The sequence below is a fragment of the Sorex araneus genome, chromosome 5 (genome assembly GCF_027595985.1).
Source record: "Sorex araneus isolate mSorAra2 chromosome 5, mSorAra2.pri, whole genome shotgun sequence".
NCBI classification, from domain to species: domain Eukaryota; kingdom Metazoa; phylum Chordata; class Mammalia; order Eulipotyphla; family Soricidae; genus Sorex; species Sorex araneus.
Genome location: NC_073306.1, coordinates 174,842,388 through 174,862,682, shown reverse-complemented (window position 1 = coordinate 174,862,682; position 20,295 = coordinate 174,842,388). Strand labels below are relative to the sequence as shown.

Here is a 20,295-nt window from a genome sequence, read left to right as displayed (position 1 = left end):
TACCCAGCAATGTTCTGGGGACCATATGGTGTTGGGAATTGACCTGAGGTCAGCCCCATGTAAGGCAAGCCCTACCCTCTGTAGTCTCTAGTCAGTTTGATAATTTTAAATGAAATCATTATCTGGAGACCTGGCAAAGGATAGATTCTGTGCAGATTAATACAATTAAACTTGGGGAAAATTCAAAGCTCCTCCTAAGAAAGTATTTTAAGTTTTAGAAAATTAACCTAAAGCTTGGTGTGTGTGTGTGTGTGTGTGTGTGTGTGTGTGTGTGTGTGTATTGTGTGGGGGAGAATGCTTGGGCGATCAGCCCTGTTCATCTGTGGTTCAGTTAGGCCACGTTGCTGCCGTGTCATGGTTTAATACAGGGCTTGATGGGAGGAAGCATAGATTAGAGTAAGTCTTTGTTTAAAAAGCTAGTTTGGTTCTATCTTAGTTTAGGAAAGGACATCATGAAAAAAAATTTAACTAGGCATATAGCTAAAATTATTATGGAGCATTTTCATCTATTTCTTCCTTCCCTGAAGCTACATAAGTCTTTTTTGAAATGAGCTGAGTCGATGGTGGCTGATAACAAGATTTCTTGCCTATAGGGCAGTTTCTGGAAACTACTTCACCTGCACAACCCTAGAGTGAGAAAGGTTCAGAGTTGGCCCCTCGGGGTGCGTATGTTTTAGGTTGTTGAGCCTTAGAGGACCTACTAACAGGGCTCAGTCTATCTGGTGAGGTTCATTCCGGTGCTATATGAAGGAGCCACAGTGTTGTATACAGGTACTTAAACACCGTTTTCTTTGTTCATTGCAAACACAAATATGTTGCACTTTTGTGTCCTTTGTAGTATCCCCACACTCTATTGACCTGGCCATATTAGCTGCTACATGTGTGTTAACATATGTAAAGTATCAGAAAACATTCTTTTCATAATCAGAAAAAAATGATTTTAAAAATGTGACACATTATACAAACTAGATAATTTTAGATGAGTGTTACTATTTTCAAATTCTCAGGGAAAAAAATCATAGGATTATATCATTTTCTAACTTTAGATTTATGCCAGTTGAAGCAGTTCTTTTCAACAATAGCTCTGGATGAAATGATGTGGAATTTTTTCAGTGGAGGAATACCACCTCAGCCTGCCTTTCAGTAGCCTGATAAATGAAGTTTGCATAACATGGAGCAAACATAGGGAAAAGTGCGAGATTCAAAGTTTTACTACTTTGCCAAACATCAACCTTAGTTAAGTTAGACCCATTGCAGAGAGTATAGAGAGAACCAGGCCTTCCTTCTTATCCTGCAGAGAATTTTAGTCTGTTGTGGAGTATAAAATACTCACTGACGTTACACGATGAACCTTAAAGGGTCAAATGAGAGAGAGGTGGTGATTCTAAAGTTTGCAAGGCTCCAAAACAAAAAGCCATGTTTTGGAGGCTTTAGCAAACTGGGGTGAAGATCTTAGAATTCCTAAAGGGTATAACTAGGTTCCCAGTTGTTCTTTTGAAAGAATATGACCCCTGTATGGGAAAAGAAGGAGGTGGGGCAGAAGAGAAAGATTGCCTTTTAATTAATGAAGGTAAGGCATGAGGATGGCGAGGATGAGAGGCGAGGGTGGAGAGGGCCAAGGGCTGTATGTCATGGAAAGATTCCACTAGATTCCCACAGGAGGGACAACTCAGTCAAATAGAGGTTGCTGAGTTTAAAGAGGTCTGGGCCTATGGCACCCACTCTGTCCAGCATTTGAGATGCAGTTGTTCTTTGCTATACTTCTTTTTTTTTTCCTTTTTCTTTTTGCTTTTTGGGTCACACCTGGCGACGCACAAGGGTTACTCCTGGCTTTGCACTCAGGAATTACTCCTGGCAATGCTCAAGGGACCATATGGGATGCTGGGAATGGAACCCGGGTCGGCAGGGTGCAAGGCAAACACCCTACCTGCTGTGCTATTGCTCCAGCCCCTTTGCTAAACTTCTGGTTCTTACGTGGAGACCCGGTGGAGCTATGAAAACTGGAATTCTGCTGCAAAGATGGGTGGGACTTGCCAAGGAGGCAGGTAGAGGGAGATTTTTTTCTTTCAAGCTACTTTCTCAATGGAAAAAAGGAAAAGCAAATGATCCAGAATCACTCAGCAAGGGGTGTGGTGGGGGGGTAGTATGGCTGATCCTTGCACATTGGCTATCACCTCCTCCAATCACTGATTCTGTGACCACTTGCTGGAAATCCTCCCTAGAGTTCATGTGGTACTCCAGAATTTCATGTATTGGATTCTCCGAGGTGCTGTTGGTGGAGGGACATGGTTCGGAGTCTTAGGAGGGGGCTGGTATAGCACCCACTCACGGAACACCACTCCGGGGAATCTGGGAGAGAGAGGCGTGCACAGGGACTTTGTGTCCAGGGTTCCAAGTTCCTCGTGAAACAGAGCCTTGTTTAGTGTGATCTTTCTAGGCAAGTTGGTGCCAGGACAACTGTGCAGTGCCAGTCTGTGCTGCTGTGAGGTGTCGGCTGTAAAGTTACATTTGGAAATAAGTCTGTATCACAGACAAACAGATGTTGTGGCATGGGTACATTGGCTTATCTTTATTTGCCTTTTTCAGAACTTTTTCCCGTGTGCGCTGTGCAGAGTTCCCGTGCACCGACCGAAGTTCCTCTTGTTTACTTACTGCTCCGTAGGAACTGGAGCTTGTCCTGGCCTCCCGGACACAGCTATTGCCCGTTGACTGTGGGGAAAGAATTCACTTTTCGTTAGCCACTGCAAACCGTGGCTTCAGTATCCTGGAAACTATCCCAGTGACTCTGAGGTTCAGGTCCCATGGGTGCTCACAGCTTCTGCATGAACATCTGGTCCTGCGTAACATGAACCCAGACCTGAGTCCCTGCCCGGTTCCCTAGTGCCTTTGCAAGAGGGGGATTCAATTCATTTTGTCTAAAAGAAGTCCATTAGGATAAAGCTGTAAAATCAGAGCCTGCTAGGTTGAAATAGGTTACATTTGCGGTACTTGTTTGAAATCTGAGCTCTCTGTCTTGATACACTGTCAAGGCTAATTAGATGGAGTGGAAACTATAGCAGCCGCATTTGCATGGAAGCTGGCGGGGAGTAGAGGAGTTCTGCATTTAAAAGAAAAAACTGTGAAACCCACAGGAGAGGAACTGTTCCCTTAGTTCTGTCTTAGCTTCTTCTCATGCCCTTTTGCCAGGAGTCACAAATTGTGTCCTGCTGGACTCTCCTTCTCAAACCGCTATCTTAGAGACTTAGATGTTAAGAGTTATATTGTAGAGGTCCTGCTGCATTGACCCAAGAAAGCTTAAAACTCAGCAAGCAGATTTCTTGCCTCCTCTAAATCTGGTTGGAGCTGGGTCAGAGGAGGTCAGTGATTAAAGATAGCTAGACTACTATTTCAGTCACTGGCATTTTCCACGTGATGGTGTTTGTTTTCATTGTTTTATGGAATAGACGTCTAGAAACCAGTTTCAAAGTAAATACTATGAATTATATGATTGACTTATCCTTGGCTAGTATTTAGACCTTGAGGCTCAAAAAAACATTTTTTTCCCTCTTCAATTTTATAAAGGTTTATTTGACAGGTCACACTCAATGCAGTTCAGCTAAAAGAAAAATTACAATACAACGATAGATTAAGCCTTTAGAATTTCTCTCTCTCTCTCTCTCTCTCTCTCTCTCTCTCTCTCTCACACACACACACACACACACACACATAGACCAAAATCCTAGTGTATTCCCTATCATATTTTCCCTGATCCACTTAAAAAAATCTTAAACCTGTGTGCCTTGGGTTATTAAATTAGAATTATCAGATATGCCAAATGCTTCATTTTTAATTGTAGATATAGCTCCTATTTGAATTTTACTTAAAAACTTGTCTTTCACTATGCTCCCAATATTTTCCATGTTATAAGAGCAACATGTAACATAATTCAGTGATTTAGCCTAAATACACTTACTACTTATTTACATCCTACAATATAACTAATGAGAAAAGCTGAAGTTTTTTTTAATCTGTCGTGAAATTATTTTTTTACACTATCAAAATATTGGTTTGTATCCTATGTTGGGACCAAGCTCAAGCTTTAAGGAATTATGCATTTCCAATGTAATTTCTGCATTCTGGCTTTTATCCTCCCTCTCAGAGAACCTGGCATGGTACCCAGAGCATCCTGCCCACACCGCAGAGCCTGGCAAGCTCCCTGTGGCATATCCAATATGCCAAATACAGTAACAATGATGGGTCTCAATCCCCTGACCCTGAAAGAGCCTCAAATGAGGCATCACTGGGAAGAACAAGTAAAGAGAGGCTGCTAAAATCTCAGTGCTAGGACGAATAGAGATGTTACTGGCACCCGCTCAAGAAAATTGATGATCAACGGGATGATAGTGATAGTGATAGTGATGCCAAGAGTGAAAGAATAAGGAGGGTAGAAGCATCCTTGGTTCTAACAAGTCTTTCGTTAATGCCAATCCTATGGGTCCAGGGTCTGCCTACTGAGTAGCAAGATTCTGTACTTTGTGGGTGAACAATTCTCTGCATAATTAGAATCACTTTTAAAAAGATGATTTATTTATAGCTATCAATCACTGTCACTGTCATCCCATTGCTCATCAATTTGCTCGAGTGGGCACCAGTAACGTCCCCATGGTGAGACTTGTTACTATTTTTGGCATATCGAATACAACACGAGAAGCTTGCCGGGCTCTGCCGTGTGGGCTAGATATTCTCAGTAGCTTGCTGAGCTCTCTGAGAAGGGCGGAGGAATCGAACTGGGGCGGCTGAGTGCAAGGCAAATGCCCTACCACTGTGCTATCGCTCCAGCCCACAGCTATCAATAGCTTTATAAATCATGTTTCTTTAATTAAAAATTTATGTTTAACAGTAGTATCAGTGTTACTGTTTTATACATGCTGTATTTTTCAGAGTGTGGTTACATTATGTCATGACACTGAGAATTCTAAATAGGTAAGTTATAATTAAAAAAAATTATTTTTGGCCACACCCAGTGGAGCTCAGGGTTTATTCACACCCCTGTGCTCGGGGATCTCTGTTGCTGGGCAGGGGGACTGTATGTGGTGCCAGCAATAGAACCCAGGTTGGCTACTTGCAAGGCAAACACCTTGACCCCTGTTCTGTTTCTCCAACCCCAAGAATTCTCAGTGTAATGATGTAAAGGTAAATTAACACTTTCATAATCCAGACAGTATAGCCTTCAAGACAAATACCAAATAGCCATCAAATAAGCAAATTCAAATTATTGATAATAATTTGTGCTTGTTAGGTTTATAGTCAATGAATTTTGTAAATTGCTGATATAGTATGAATTGCTATAGGTTCTAAGATAAGTAACCTGATTGTGTCTCAGAAAAGTACAAACACAGAATACCCTGAAGCCAGTGAGACCCATTTGTGTAGAACACAGTAATACAATATATTTCAGTGTTGAGATAGTGGTTAAAAAGTGAAAGATGTGGGCCGGAGCGATAGCACAGCGGGTAGGGCGTTTGCCTTGCACACGGCCGACCCGGGTTCGATCCCCGGCATCCCATATGGTCCCCCAAGCATCGCCAGGAGTAATTCCTGAGCGCAAGGCCAGGAGTAACCCCTGAGCATCGCTGGGTGTGACCCAAAAAGCAAAAAAAAAAAAAAAAGTGAAAGATGTGATTCCCATGAAAAGAAAAATAAATGAGTACATTAGAATATGGTTGTGTAAAATGGAGTTGTTTCAATTCTACTTGCATGTATCTATCCAAACAACATAGTAGACCAGTTCCAAAAATATATATGCATACCTGTATTCATTGTAGCACTACTTATGATAGCCAAGATATGAAACAACCCAGGTATCCAGAGAAAGATGAAGGGATAAAAAAATCTGTGCTTTATACTCACAATATTTACCTGTTATAAAATAGGAAGTCTAGGGGCTGGAGCAATAGTACAGTAGGTAGGGCATTTACCTTCCATGCAGCCAACCCAGTTTTGATCCCTGGCGTCTCATATATACTGCCAGTACCATATATCCTCAAGTACAACCAGGAGCAATTCCTTAGTGCAGAGCCAAGAATAACCCCTGAGCATCACCGGGTGTGCACCCCCTCCCTCCTAAATAAAATATTCTCTATTACATCATGTTAAATAAAAGGAGAAAGGCAAATACCACATGATCTCAATCATTTGGGTGTATAACAAAGCAAATGAAGATAAAAGATCTAGTGATAAAACAAATTCCTGGATTCTAAGTTTGCCAGTAGGGACAGGAGAGGAATACGCTGAAAGGATCCAGTGAGCAGTTGGAAAATAGGTGCTTTGTTGGGGATGTGATGTGGTAAAATTGTCCCTTAAGTATATAAATATTTATATTCTCAGAAACCTATATTTTCTTAATAAACCAAGCCAACAAAAACTAGTAACAGTTGTTTCTCAGCTGAAGTGGGTCAGTTTTGTGCTTATCTCTGGATACCCTAAAAGCATGATGTGAGATCAACCAAGTTGAATTGATTGGTTGGTGATTTAGAATAAGACTAGAAACTCTTTTGTATGCACCCCAGACAAGTTTCTTGACTTTAAGGAGGAACATAGACTGATAACTTTCCTGGTTTACCTTGTGATTATCTAGTTTAGATAATTAGCAGGTGTTAAATACTTGCCTGCTTACCTTTTTCTAGCCTTCTCTGAAATTAAGATTTTTTTCTTGTACCTGTTATGGAGTCATGGAGGTTCAAATCCATATCCTCAATGAATGAGAAGGGAACTGTGCCTGGAAACTTCTTATTGCCTGATGCAGGTCTGAAGTTTTCATTTACCTCCTGTACCACTGGGTAAAGTCTTGTGTCTTGTGAGTCTGATCATTTGTCTGACCCACCATAATGGATGTCTCCTTATAACTAGTTATTTTTTAAACCTAGAGATTAAGCATCTAGGCTTTGTCTTGAGATACTCTATAATGTGGTAAGTGGGAAAGTAAGTTTTAGGAAATAATTTTTTAGAGAAAAGAAAGCAAAATTGCCTGTGTACATACCTGTCAAGAGAAAAGTGTGCAAGGTTGCAGCCACTAGTATTCCTAATCTGAACAGAGTAGTGTTAGATGAGAAAAGACTGTTACTTATTCCTTTAAAGCCATCTGGTTGCTTAGTTACATACATAGATTGATCTAGTATTTTGATAGAACTTGTTGGCAGCTTAAAAAATATCCTTGGATGTGTGTATTTTTGGAGGAGGCCACGTTTTTCACATCAACTCTTTTCACTGGGAGAAAACTTGGGGATAGAGAATGGGGAAGAGAAGTTGAGGAGAGTATCTTGTTCCAGTGGCGGTAGAATTTCCTTTCAGAAATGACAGGAAGGCAGGTTGAGGGGGAATGCAGGAAGGTTGGTGAGTGAAAGGCAGAGAGGATTGATTGGACTAAGCCTGAGCAGAAATAACAGCAGGTGAGGAAGACCAGATCTCAGAGTCCATGAAAGTCCACTGGCTTCTACCTGCTGCAGTGGCATGAAGACTCCTAGCGTAGTTTGCTGGGAATTCTGTTGCGACACTCTCACCCACTGAAAGTAACCCAGTATAGTGGCACTCAGGTCTTTTTTTTTTTTCTTGTGAACTAACCAACATCTGTGGGAACATTTGTTGGGAACATTTCAAGGAGGGGCAGTTAAGATCACAGAGCTTGAAAGGGCATTCCTGGACTGATGGCAGAGGAGGGTCATATTAGTCTGTCTGATGGAGATACCTTTCCACCTGCTCACACTAGTAAGTTAGCAATCTGAGAAGTCTGTTTCATGTGAATATTTCAATAGTGGGTCATATTTTGTTGTAGCTTTTTTTTATTACTATATAACTGACATAATCAAATTGTTTTTTGGGGTGGGATTTGGGTTACATGCCGGTGGTGTTTGGGAGACCAGACTCAGTGCTGGAGATGGTACAAGGGTCACCCCATATGCAAGGCATGAACCTTAACCCAGTATTATCTCTTCAGCCCTGAAATTAATTTTTAACTATATAGTTTAGTGGATTTCATGATACCCACAGGGTTATGCACCAATTGCCACTAATTCCAGAATATTCTTATCACCCCCCCAAAAGAAATTCTATGTATTAGGAGTCAGCTCCCATTTCTGCTTTTCATAAATTCTTGGTAGTTTCTATAATTTGTCCATATGGGACGGTCTGTTTTGTGTAAATGGGATCATACAGTGTGTCGTTTTGTATGTATATATGTTTGACTTCTTTTATACCACATCATCTTCCCAAGATTCATCTTTATCAACACATAGACTTCATTCCTTTCTATAACTGAATATTTCACTATACGAGAACATGCACTATTTGGTTTATCCACTGATTTGTTGATGAAAGTTTTGGTAGTTTTCACAGTTAGGCTATTACGAATAACGTTTCAGGGGGCATTCATGCATGTGTGAGTCTTTGTGTGAGCATATGTTCTCAGTTCTTTTGGAAATACACCTGGGGTGGAAGGTCTGAGTCATTTGGTTACTCAGCTTCACATATCAAGGACCTGCCAATGTATTTTCCTATATACATCGTGGGAGTGGTTTGTAACATGAGTTCTACTAGGTCTATTACCATATTTTCTTAAGTCTGTGTAACATGCCAATGATTTCATATTACTGAATACAAAGGAGTATCCCTGGATCCAGCTTTCCATCTGGAAACTATTTTCCAAAGCACCTTTGTGCCACCACCTCATTGCTCTGTGGGCGTAACTGTGAGCAGAATAATAGGGAAGGTTTCCTTTGTCACAGATCGTGACGACTGGGAAAGGAGACAGCCCTTCTATAAATCCTCTCAGCCAAATGCCTAGTAAAACCATGATTCCAACTCTGAATAAGCACTTGGATGTTTTTGCTGACAGAGTGAGTGTCAAGACAGTATGGCCGGGAAAGCAGTGTTGAAGCTGAAATCGAGAACACATGTAGACGTTATCTGGCCGTGGCTGGAAGGAAAGCGTGAGCTAGTGGTGGGAACCTGAGCAAAGGAGTTGCGGTAGAAAGGGAAACTTGCTTTCACCACAGATCGTTGTGGGACGGGTGGAGGAGATGGTGGGGGCAGGGTGGTCAGCAGGAACTGCATTAGCTAAAGCTATGTAACATTGGATTCATTTTATGAGCTAAAGAGAAACCTGAAGAGTGTGGGGTAAGGGTTACCTCATTTTGTGTACACTTGTAAGGCTACACATGTGTTCATAAGCCTCAGACATTTATATTAATACAATTATAAATCATGATGCCTTGATGAATTAATTTGGATTGGAAAAATTATTAACTCTGTACTACTGTGACAAGTTACTGGGGAGAAGAAAAAGATGCACATCTGTGTCAGGTCTGTGTCTATGTCAGACACATCGCAGGACTCAAGACTTTCAGTAGCATTGCAGACCCCTAGGAAGGGAATCAAGGCAGTGATCTGTCCCTGAAAGATCCCTTGAGAGGACTTCGTGGTTCTGCCCATCATCTCCCCTCTGCCATGAAAGTGCCTTTTAATTGGCCACTGTCGCATCATCGTTGTGCCTATGTGTCCAAGATGTTGTCGCTACCCCACCAGTGTCGCCCGGACCCCCTCCGTGCTGCCTGCTGCCGGCACACCGCCCAGACCCCTTAAAGGTATTTTGGATGCTCCAGTTTGGAGAATAAGCAGATCAAAGACTAGTGTTGTATCTTTCCTGAGATACTTATTTTTAGAAAGCATAGGAAGCAGAATGGACCTTCCCATTTTGACTTAGCATTTCTCTATAATTTTCTAATTATGAAAGTAATATAGAGGCTGGCTACCTGCCTCAGGCATTCAAGCAAAGGAAGGAGTGAGTCTGGTTTTCGTTTTTTCTTTTTTCTGAAAGGTTTACCTTTGTGGGTGGTGCTCTTAGGATGTTTACCTTTCATTGTTCAAGGGTTTGTTTGTTTTGTTTCATTTGCAATTTTATACTGAGGCAAAAGTGTATGTGCATATTTTTCAAGACTAGAGAGTGATTTGTATAGTAATTGATGTGTCCTAGAAAATTGACTGAATCTCATGTCTATTGAAAAAAAGTTAATAAGTAGAATAGAAATAAACACATATGCCTTTTAAAAGGAAAAGAATGAAAAAAAGTCTGCAAATCTGATAAATTGAAACTTCAATACAAAAATGCTGAATGATTAAAAAAAATCAAAATACATTGCCTACATATCGAAAGAAAAAAATACTGAATGGTTCAATGTATGTGAAATGCAAGGCATTTAATTAATCTTTGAGAAGTGATAGCACAGCGGGTAGGGTTGCCTTGCACATGGCCAACCCAGGTTCGATTTCTCTGTCCCTCTCGGAGAGTCCGGCAAGCTACCGAGAGTATCTCACTCACACGGCAGAGCCTGGCAAGCTACCTCTGGTGTATTCAATATGCCCAAAACAGTAACAACAAGTCTCACAATGGAGACGTCACTGGTGCCCGCTCGAGCAAATCGATGACCAACGGGATGACAGTGACACAGTGATTACCTCTGAGAAGGAAGAGTGGTTTGTAAGTGGGCAGAAGGCAGCTTTCTGCTTTATTGCAGATTGCTCAGCCTGGTAGAGTTATAGGAGTTCAAATGGAACTCTTAAATTCTTTGTGGTTTGTTGTCCTACCTCAGTAAACAGAAGACAATTTCCTGAGCGTGAGCCAGGCAGGTGCTCCGTACAGGAAGCAGCTGGGCTCACAGCAGCAGGGAAGGAGCAGCAAGCAGAGCAGTTGGGCCCGACAAAGCAGATAGCCACTGCTCGGTTCCACGCTTATATCCTGGTGTGGGGCATTTAATAACCTGATTTTTCCAGTTAATCTTGGAGTTTTTTCTTTCATGTCCGATCTCTAGATTTTAAAAATATTAGCTTCTAGGCAGGAGTAATAGTCAGAGCTTAAGACACTTGCCTTGCTCATGCTTGGCTCTTGTCCAGTCCTCGACTCCACTGCATATGGTCCCCTGAGACCCACCAGGAGTGATCTCTGAGCACAGAGCCTGGAGTAAGGCCCTGAGCATAGCCACGTGCAGCCCCAAACAGATAATATATACATATACATGTGCTATGTATATGTATGTTTTTATACACACACACACACACATATATATACATATATATATATATATATATATATATATGGATGCTGCTACTTTTTTTTTAACAACACCAGTGTTGCTATTGACCAGATGCTCGAGGTACTATGGAACCATGCTTTTCGGATTTAAATCACTGCAACCTTCCAACCCTGTCACTCAGTGTCAGTTTATCTTGGTTGTTGTTGATCTGAACAGCACTTTGCCAATGCTCCTTGTTGAATACTAGTTGTGCTATGGTTGCATGGTAAAGGGTCTAAGAGCAGAGTGCTCACCTTTATTCTTTGAAACAACTAATTTTGAAGAAGGTCCCACAAGCAGTAGCAGAAATAGTCTCTAAACCCAGGACCATTTAACTCACTGCATGCTAGACAAGTGCCTTTCCCAGAGAGATAATGCAGTGGGCGGGGCACTTTCCTTGCATGCAGCCAAGCTGGGTTCGATCCCCAGCACCCTATCTGGATCCCTGAACCTGCCAGGAGTAAGCCCTGAGCAATGTTGGCTGTGGCCCCCAACAAAACAAACAGCACTTTGTCAATCCTCTAAGGGTTTCAGGAGCCTGAGGAGATGGCATTACTCCGGTGAATCAGCTTGGGTAAACTTAGTAGGTATGAATAATTGTGTAATTAGGATGCAGTAAACAATGGCATGAGTATTTAAAACATGAAGCTTTGACTTTTCATATAGTTATAGATGTTGTACTAGAAATATTTTTAGCTTTGCAACTTTGTATTATTGTTATTATTACTGTTTTGTTGTCACTGTCATCCTGTTGCTCATTGATTTGTTTGAGCGGGCACCAGTAACATCTCTCATTGTGAACTTATTGTTACTGTTTTTGGCATATCAGTTTGCCACGGATAGCTTGCCAGGCTCTGCCGTACGGCAGAGATACTCTTGGTAGCTTGCCGGGCTCTCCGAGAGGGGCGGAGGAATCAAACACGGGTCGGCTGTGTGAAAGGCGAATGCCCTACCGCTGTGCTATCGCTCCAGCCCTACTGTTTTATTAGCCAATAAAATTCTTTTAACAAAATACATTGTGTAAGATATTTGTTGCTGCATTACTTCACTTAAACATTTCAGTAGCTATTGCTAGGAGTACGATGAGGCTGCTAGAGATAAAGAGATGAATGAGACACTGTATCTTGGTTCAGGGAATTTGGGAATATAAAGGGATTATATTTATATTAACATTGTTTAACATTTTATATGTGATTTAAGATAATACTGATTTTAAGACCTGTTGGTGTGTAATTAATGTTAAATTTCCTATTTTATATTTGGGGAGTTAGTGTCATTGAAATTTTCTTTAGGGTTCAAGAAAATGAACCTTCTCATGAAAGTGAACCTGAATCTTTTATTTTTGTGCACATAAATTATTCATTCAGCATATATTTGCCGAGCAAGAGCAACCCTTTTTGCCAGTTACTGGGTCTTCCCCAGAAAATTTAATGTTAAAACAAAGCAGATATTAGCTATGCTTTCCATGGAATTATCTGTGGGGTAAATTTGTTAACTGACCTTGACTTACTTTTTTCTTGATTACTAAGTGTTATGCTATCTTCCTCACATAACTCTCTGTCCTGGTTTTTTAATTTTATCTTTCTGGTGTCTATTGATATATTCAGGATTATGCCAGAGGGCTTTACATAGAAGGAAAAAAACAAAAGGTCTATTGAAAACTTTTGTAAAACAAGTAGACAGGGAAGAAATATCAACCTTTGCAATAAAATAACCTTTTGTATCTATTCCTTCTCAGTAAACAGCAGAAGCTTGCTCTTCTTTTGCCTTATTATAAATGTAAAGGTGCTGTCTTTTTCTGTCAGTTTTTGTGTTGAATATTTAGTTATTATTTAGAACTCAAATCCTTTTCTGTTTGTGATTTAAAAAAAATTTTTAAACCATTGCTGCTTTCTTTCTTTCCTTCCTTCCTTCACTCTTTCTTTCTTCCTTCCTTCCTCCCTTCCTTCCTCCCTTCCTTCCTTCCTTCCTTCCTTCCTTCCTTCCTTCCTTCCTTCCTTCCTTCCTTCCTGTCTTTCTTCCTTCCTTTCTTCCTTACTTTTTCCTTCTTTCTTTCTTTCTTTCTTTCTTTCTTTCTTTCTTTCTTTCTTTCTTTCTTTCTTTCTTTCTTTCTTTCTTTCTTTCTTTCTTTCTTTCTTTCTTTCCTCTTTTACTAACCTTTATGGCTTTTCAAACGCTTTTGAACGTGTCATTTCCCTTTATATCATTTTCATGGCTCTATCACCCTGCTAGCTATCCCTATAATCTCTATATGCTGAAAAAAACTCCTAGCACTTTTAATGAGATTATGCCTGTTGGTAGTGTGTAATTGGGGGGTAAGAAAGATAGAATTAGTGGTTTCTAATTCTTTATTATATTTCTAGAACTTTTGTGTTTAAATTAGTTTTTAAACTTGTACAAATTGCAGCTAATTGATTTACTTGAAGCTATTTGTTTAATGCATCAGAAATTGGCTTTCAAGAAATTATAAAAATGTTTATTAAAATATCATATTTTCTCTTTCCAGTTTTGAGAAATGGTGCTTGGGAAATTGTGCACTGGGAAAAGGTATGCATCAATTTTTATTTTGTTTCAAATAAGAAATGCCTAAGAGATAATGTAATAGATTTAGTTATTTATATATATATGTATATTATACATATATAAAATATATGCAGATTCCTTTAATATGAGTCATTTAGTAATTAATGTTATAAACATACATTAATTCTTACATTTATTAAGTCAACTAGATACTAAAAAGACTCACCATGAAAGGTAATACTTAGAATTTTTTGTTTCTGTCATGGTATATTTTGAATTTATGTTTTCACAAATTTATTTAACTCTGAACAATTTTGTATTCTAACTTTTTACTTTGATCATCTACTGGCCAAGTAAAAATAAAAATTTATTTTCTGATATTTCACATTTGTTCATTTCAAATTCATATTCTGTGACTAATCACATATACATACACCTGTTCCTCCTTAAAAATGTAACTAAATACAGTTTGCCATTGGAAACATCTTTTTGCTGGAAGTCAAGTGCCATAACATCAAGAGGTTCATTTCCTCCAAGACCTCTAATATGGCAGTTAATGAGTAGACTCCTGATTTAATAAATGTTTTCCAAGTGTTCGTATTTTCAGACCTTGATTTCAAAAGGTAAGCAACTATATAATTAGTTTTTCCTTAGTTATGGAAGGACATTTAACTTTTAATCATTCACCGGGCATTTGGTTTCTGTTTTTGCCAGGATAGCAGAGAAGTGACCTCTAGTTTCACCCTCATTAGCCTCCAGAGAGAAAAATCATACTCTTCTTCACTGTGATGCACAGGGTAATCCAAATGTGTGGATTCCATCTCAGCTCACTGCCTTTTTCTGTTGTTGATTTTCAATCAATGGGTAGAATAGAAGTTGACAACTTTTGTTAGAGTAGAAGTTGACAACTTTCAAAACTCATCATTCTCTCTCTCCATTCTCTCTCTCACTCTCTCTCTCTCTCTATCTCTCTATCTCTCTGATCTGTGACATAAAAATAACAAGAGGAAATACTTTGTTTCTTCTTTCTGTGATTTCTATCACAAACAATTTTTGGACTAAAACCAAAAATTATCACTTCCAGAAAAATTTCTGTTTTGCTCATCTGGCATTTGTAGACAGGTATTTTAGAGGGAAGGCAAATAAGAATTAATCAAGTATGATGAACTGAATTTATTATAAATAAATTTTCTTTGCTAGAGTTATCAGTGCAGCTAATATAAATATCTGTCAACATCCCATAACATATTGATGTATCAACTTCATCATGCCTAGAGTGCTTATTCAAAAAAAAAGAATTAAAAAGCAGGAGGTAACTCTCTGTATCTTAATGCTAAAATTAACTTGTTAAAATGTTTTGTCTTCCCAGTAGTCATTATTTCGGGTTGTGCTAATTTGTCTGAATTATTATAATTCTTTTCAGTTTTTGAGACAAATAATAAAATAAAATTCCTAGCCTCTGTTTATTCAGACTGGCAGATATTTCAGTCAACAGGAAGATAAGTGCCATACCTTTACTGGGTAAAGGAATAGAATTTAAATTTGTTATGTATTTAATTCTCACAGTATTGTGGATTAGTGATTAGGCCCTTTTTAATAAGAAATAATAAATCCCATTTCTAAAACCTTATCCCTCCCAAATAATCATAAAGTGTGTGAAATGTGCACAAACAAAAGTGTTTATTATAGTGTTATTTATCATAATATGAAATTAGGGATATCCACAATAAGGAGAATATTTTATAAGTGAAAACCTGACATTCTACATTCTGGTTTGTTTTGTGATAGAAGCTGTAGTTTCAAGTTCTGAAGCAATAGAGAGAAAAATGATTCCATCCCTTCAGTTATTTATTGAGTGCAGATGCCAAGTAGTGATCTCACAGCAACAAACAGGACAGATAAGTTTTCTGTGTGGTAAAATATAATCACAGGAGAAAAAAGAACCGAAACATGTAAACTATGATGCCAGCTCTGTCAAAATGGTGGAGTGACGACCCAGTGGACAGGCATGAAAACTCAGTTGCAAGCTGGATTAGCCAGACGAAGGGGTAAATCTTTCCTTCAGTCTATGTAATGGTTTGTACAATTGAAAATGGAAATCAATTCACGAAACCCAAGGGTCTGACACATGACACATGCCAAGGTAACATAATAAACCTTAGCAAAAGGGTATTTAGTTTCAAGTTCTTTATCATATCAGCCTTTTAAAATGTGCGGCTACTATGGCTTTTATTGAAATAGGCCTCAAAGGATTTACAGATATGCAGACCATAATCCTGTCATTCAAAGATCAGCAGACTTCATCTCCTCCACATTAACACTTCTCTCTTATTACTACCCTCATGCCTTTTTTTACTATTGCACAAGGTATCTCATTTTCAAAGAAAGCTTTGGAATTAACAACACCTTATAATCACCACTCTTGAAACTAAAGCGTAATTGCTCACCTAACGATTAGTTTTTCACATTGAGATTCAGCTGAGATTATTCGATTTTTTTGAGAAATCCAGTGGAAAGTTTATACCATAAAAGCAAAAGGATTCTCCTGATTTTTATAGAGAACTTTAGAGTAGTGGACAACATGCATATGTAGAAGTCATTCTGTTAAATCAGCCTTAATGCATGCAAGTTTCCACTGTGAAATGTTTCTTTGGATTAATATTTTCATATTAAAAATTCTTTAGTAAAAATCTAAATGCGCTAGGATGTACATATGGACCAAGATCCATTTGTTTGCCCCAAGAGCCATTAAAATACATGCTATAAAGTTTGATTTTGATTTAAAATTTGTGTTAAAATTTGATCATCTGACCTTTGAACTCCACCTTCAGATTGTAAATACTAATGGCAGGGCTCAGGTAGTGACAAAAGCCCTGTTCCCTGTTTTAAACTGGGATTTAGACCCCTTAGTGATACTGTTCTACCAACTAGAGTTTGTGTTCAGAGAACCCTTGTTATCTTGACTTCCTTTTCTGTCTCTTCCTTATGCACACACCAATCTTAGACGAGGGTGTTACATTAGGAGCTGTGTCAGAACCTGCAAGAAAGTGAGGTGGTTGGATGTGTTTGTGAAAATGATCTGAAATACGAACATCGTAAGGAGAAAATGTGGGAACTCCCTGGTTTTCTCACAATGCTATGAGAGTTGCTTTAGGTTTTATCACATTTCTGGTTTTTCCTGTCCTCTACTGTCATTACCTTATACCAATTTGGAGTTAATATATCCTTCAGACTACAATTCAATAACTGTGAGTCCTTCTTTTGTCTTAAAATGACTAAAGATATTGGAAAGCAGCATGTTTCAATGAGGGATTTTTTTCTAAGTCTGTTAGATGTTAGACACAACACTATAATATAGACAAACATCCTAATTTTATGAAGCATATAGTCTGACTAGAGAATAAATGTTAACACAAAGAAGGCAGTTAAAGAGCCTCTAAGTGGTTGCCTGGATTAGGTGGAGTATGCTTTTCAAGGTTTGTGCACTTTTATACTTTCTTTTAAAATATATCACTGTGTCACTGTATCACTGTCATCCCATTGCTCATCAATTTGCTTGAGCAGGGACCGGTAACGTCTCCATTATGAGACTTGTTACTGTTTTTGGCCTATCAAATACACCACGGGTAGCTTGCCAGGCTCTGCTGTGTGGGCGAGATACTCTTGGTAGCTTGCCAGCCTCTCCGAGAGGGACGGAGGAATTGAACCCAGGTTGGCCACATGCAAGGCAAACGCCCGACCCGTTGTGCTATCACTCCAGCCCTGTCACTGTCACTGTCATCCCGTTGCTCATCAATTTGTTCGAGCGGGCACCAGTAACGTCTCTCATTGAGAGACTTATTGTTACTGTTTTTAGCATAACCAATACACACGGGTAGCTTGCCAGGCTCTGTCATGCGGGCTCCATACTCTCGGTAGCTTGCCGGGCTCTCTGAGAGTGGCGGAGGAATCAAACACGGGTTGGCCGCATGAAAGGCGAACGCCCAATCTCTGTGCTATTGCTCCAGCCCTATATATTTTTTTAAATAAAATATATTTTTATGTATATGTACCCAGCCTACAGTGGGGCCTCAGAGCAGAGTAAGGCCCAAAATAGGCTCCAGGTGCTTATCAGGGGCCTATCAGGCCTACTCCAGTGGTGCCTGGGGGCCATGTGGTCCATAGGCTTGTACCTTGTACCTTGCACACTCAGGTATTCATGCTAGGCAGAGTACTACCACCTCAGCTATCTTCTAGCACCAGGTTGGATTTGTTAATTTTGCTTGAGGGGGAGCTGACAGCACCAGCATAGCACATTATTTTAAGGGCCAGTTTTCAGTTATAATTGCTCTCCCCTCACTCCCCTCACCCAGTTTGTCTTTTTTTGAAGGAGAGGGTATTTGACTGTAGGTTCTTGGCCAACTGTCAGGTTCACATAATACGTGTTTCAGCTGAAATCCATAATATTTTAAAAATCTAGGCATTCATAACTTCCCTTCCTGGAGAATCAGTTTTCCTATCCCAGATGAGAAGATTCCCCTCTAACCTTCCCTAACCTGACCCTCCACCAATATATATGTATACATACATACATATATATGTATATACAGGTATGCATACATACACATATATGTATATAGATATATTTATGTACATATAAAACATGGGTTATCTTTGTTGCAGTCATTCTTTTTCCTTTATTTCAGGATGAGGAAAGAAGGGAACAGAGACTTTAACCAAAAGGAACAAAAAGCTTTTCATTATTTCTGTTGATATTTTGGTTATGTTTAGCTGCTAAGGTAGAGCTGGTGCTTTGAGGATATAATGGAAGTTTGCTGTTGGTGTAAGTTAGTAAACCTGGCTTAGTCAGCAAGCCAAATAGTTGGGGTTGTATTTTTTTTGCCAAACTTTGTGTGACAAACTCATGATTAAATGGCATCTAACAGTTTCTAGCCATAGTATGTCTTAGCTTGTTTTGTACCAGGCTCACAAAAGTGCTCACAGGTAGTAAAATAAGAAAGAGAACCAGCTCTTTATTTTTTTATTTGGAAACAGAGTTTCAGTAAATTTGCCTAAGCACAGTGAGGCTTTGCCCTGGTGAGTTGAAAGCTAAACTCTTCCTTTCTGTGATCTTGAAACAAATAATTTGGAGTCGAAGACTTCTTTTCTTCCTCTCAAAATGATGATTATAGGTAACAGCTATTTCATAGGATGCCATAAGAGTAATAAGCATGTATACAGTAATTTTTCCAGTTGTGTTGAGATTTTTTAAAATAGGGTAAATATTTCATTTGATCAATTTCTCCTTTTTATTTTTATGCCAAAGGGAGCAAATATGAGAAGTTGAGATGTCAGTTAAGTGGATCGAATGGATATGTTTTTTAAAATAAGTTATATGACCAATATTAAAACCAAAAAAAGACAACATCTCTTTTTTTTTAAGAATCATCCAATTCTTGACCTTACTTCTAGTTTATTCTATGACATTTTGTGAAGATCAATGGTTTTTATTTACCAGAGCCAATTTTACAGTGTATTCTATTATTAAGTATAATGGATTGTCTATTTGTAACTGTCTTTCAATGCAGATGATTAACCAATTCCCAGTTTTCTTTCAGGTAAATGTTGGAGATATAGTTATAATAAAAGGCAAAGAGTATATACCTGCTGACACTGTACTTCTTTCATCAAGGTAGAGATACCTGCTGGTGCTCAAACAGTGTAGAGGATGGTTTCTCTACTCTGCATTTACCTTGTGATTTCTCCAAGGAAATAAGGAATAAACGAGGAATTATAAACCTCTCTAATGTTTTTGAATTAAGCTTTAAAAAAATTAATTGGGCTTAAGGGACTCTTTCATGTGTTTCCATATAGAATAAGTAATAGATACTTGCTTTATAATTTAAATGTTATAATTACAAAAAAAAAGAGTCTACTCGTCTCTGAATGTGTACAGATTCTTTGTGTAGACTATGAACTCCTGTAAGATTTCCTATTACTTATTTTATATGATACATGGCTTGGGTTCTGCTGATTTTACCTCCTAGTCCTTGTTCATAATCAATTTATAGATGGTATGCATTGGTATGTCTCTGCAAAGTTTCTTTATCTCTATGGTGAAATGGTACAAGAAAATGGATGAATTGGGTTTTTTCTGTCATCATCTCTTGACATGCCATACTCTTCCAACAAAAAAGAAAATAAAGTTACTTTACTTTTTCTTTTAAGTTATTTCATGGTTGATTTAGATAATTTTTATTTTACTCACATTTAAGATTGTCATGAATTAGTACTCTGAACATATGGCACTGTTACCCTTAAAGAATGTTACTCTTCAATGCTTTTTAGGTTTTTAAATCAGTGAAACTACTCCCAATGTAAATTAAGGGGGAAAATGGTTTTAACATCTTGGAGGTTGTTTATCATCATTTCCTTGGACTGTTTTATTTGTAAAACCCATATGAATATGAACAGTGCCCTTTTTTCAAAACCTCTTTAATCAGGTCATTTCTGTGATTGGTTTGATCAGTTAATGGAACTTAATGAGACAAATGAGTTACTCAGATACTTATAGAATTAGAACTGCTGGTGGTTGAAGTAACTCTAGGTATTCATGTTCATTTTATAGATAGGGATCTTTTTGCCATTTACCTGTAGGTTTTGCTTTTAGAAGGATAAAAATTAATAGATT

At 38.7% G+C, this 20,295-nt stretch overlaps 1 protein-coding gene across 2 annotated transcripts in view; it reads left to right on the top strand.

Annotated features, from left to right (window-relative positions):
- ATP8A1 (ATPase phospholipid transporting 8A1) overlaps positions 1 to 20,295 on the top strand; it is a 243,383-nt gene that overhangs the window by 42,557 nt on the left and 180,531 nt on the right. Inside the window, exons 6-7 of one of the 2 annotated variants that reach the window (XM_055140930.1) lie at positions 13,609 to 13,649; positions 19,223 to 19,296. In XM_055140930.1, coding sequence (XP_054996905.1) covers positions 13,609 to 13,649; positions 19,223 to 19,296 — 115 coding nt within the window. The remainder of the gene's footprint in view (positions 1 to 13,608; positions 13,650 to 19,222; positions 19,297 to 20,295) is intronic. The other variant, XM_055140932.1, reaches the window with a different exon arrangement.